Source organism: Gopherus flavomarginatus, chromosome 1 (genome assembly GCF_025201925.1).
Source record: "Gopherus flavomarginatus isolate rGopFla2 chromosome 1, rGopFla2.mat.asm, whole genome shotgun sequence".
Classification (NCBI taxonomy): Eukaryota; Metazoa; Chordata; order Testudines; family Testudinidae; genus Gopherus; species Gopherus flavomarginatus.
The window spans coordinates 373,212,960-373,214,620 of record NC_066617.1 but is presented as its reverse complement, the minus strand read 5'-3'; the positions used below and the strand labels follow the sequence as shown (position 1 = coordinate 373,214,620).

General features: G+C 48.5%; 1 protein-coding gene across 1 annotated transcript; it reads right to left on the bottom strand.

Moving 5' to 3' along the window:
- Positions 1-301: 301 nt before the first annotated feature.
- Positions 302-1,264, bottom strand: LOC127044427 (olfactory receptor 52B2-like). Its single transcript, XM_050939264.1, has one exon. The coding sequence runs from the start codon at positions 1,262-1,264 to the stop codon at positions 302-304; it is 963 nt and encodes a 320-aa protein (XP_050795221.1).
- Between the last annotated feature and the right edge of the window lie 397 nt (positions 1,265-1,661).

The following is a 1,661-nucleotide window of genomic DNA, read 5'->3' as shown; positions in this document are numbered from 1 at the left end:
TTCTCATAAAGTAATTTTACTTTTGTGCTTTCTTGTTTTGTTGTTTCCCTTCAACTTAGAATAAGATCACTCAGTCTGGCTGTTTTCTCTGGCAGGGCGCTGTGCTGTTGCAGCCATGTGTGTCCCAGGATATTAGACAAACAGGGGGGAGGAAATAGCTTTCATTGGATCCAAATTCTGTTGATGAGAGAGACCAGCTTTCAACCTTACGCAGTGGAAGTACATAATAAAAATATCCCTACAGGTCCAATGAAAACTTGGGTGTAATTTCAAAATCTCAAAGCATTTTCTGTGTCCTGCTTTAGCTCAGCAGGGAGCTTCTCCTGTACCATCGATGAAACACAAAGATCACCCGTTTCAGGATCTCTTTTCTGGTCACCCCATAAACGATGGGGTTTAACATGGGGGGAATGAGCACACAGAGGTTGGCCAGTAGGATGAGAATATAACCTGGGACGATTTGCCCAAATTGATGTGCAAAAATGGGTAAAAAGACTGGTGTGTAGAACATCAGTATGACACAGAGGTGGGAGCCGCAGGTGCGGAGAGCCTTGAGCCGGGCGTCCTTCGATGGGAGTTGGAAAACGGCCCTGAGGATCAGCCCATAAGATACAGCAATGAGCACAGCATCCAAGCCAATTACTAAAGTAGCCACAACTGTACCATACCAGAAATTGACTGTGATGTCGTCGCAGGCCAGCCGGGCTATGTCAACGTAGTCACAATAGGTGTGAGGCAGGAGGTTGGTTCCGCAGAACTTCAGCTGCTTCACAAGAAAGAGGACGGGGAAAATGAAACAGAAACTTCTTGTGACAACTGCCAGCCCCATCTTCCCGGTCACAGACTTGGTTAGTATGATGGTGTATCTCAGGGGGTTGCAGATGGCAACGTACCGATCAAACGCCATGGCCAGCAGGATGGCCGACTCAGCAATAAAACTGACATGGATGAAGAACATCTGGGTCAGGCAGGCAGCAAAAGAAATTTCCCCTGCTCTAAACCAGAATACAGCCAGCATCTTGGGCACTGCTGTGATAGATAAGAGCAGATCAACAGCAGCCAGCATGGACACGAATAGATACATGGGCTGATGGAGGCTTTGTTCTGTTAGTATGATGAATAGTAGGAGAGAGTTCCCAATAAGTGTCACAATGTACATCAGACAGAAGGGGATGGAGATCCAGACATGAGACTCCTCCATACCTGGGATGCCAGCCAGGATGTAGGTCACGGGGGCAAAAAAGGTGTGATTGTCAGCTGACATCATGCACCATCACTTGGATCTTCTATTCAATTTCCAGGAACTAACAGCAAAAGAGACAATCAGTGAGAAGGTGAGTGTCTGCTAGGACTGAACTGCATTTGTTACAGTGTGATGGGTTCACCCGGGGGGGGGGCACATGGAACTGGGGTTTCATTGAGCCCTCTGACCCCCCAGTCTGTGCCCCCCTCACACTGTGCTGCTGTGACAAGCTGCAGACCTGCTCCCCATCTTACACTTACACCAGCATCCACACACGCAGGGACACACCCCGCTGCAGTTACACGCAGGCTCTAACCAGCCACTGCATGAACCAACAACAGAGAGGCTGCAGCCAAATTAACCACCAGCTTCCCAGATTTGTACCCCCCACTGGAGTGTAAACCCAAAATGTTACAGT

Bases quoted from the DNA above. Each gene is read 5' to 3' on its own strand.
- LOC127044427 (XM_050939264.1), bottom strand. From the start codon at position 1,264: ATGTCAGCTGACAATCACACCTTTTTTGCCCCCGTGACCTACATCCTG.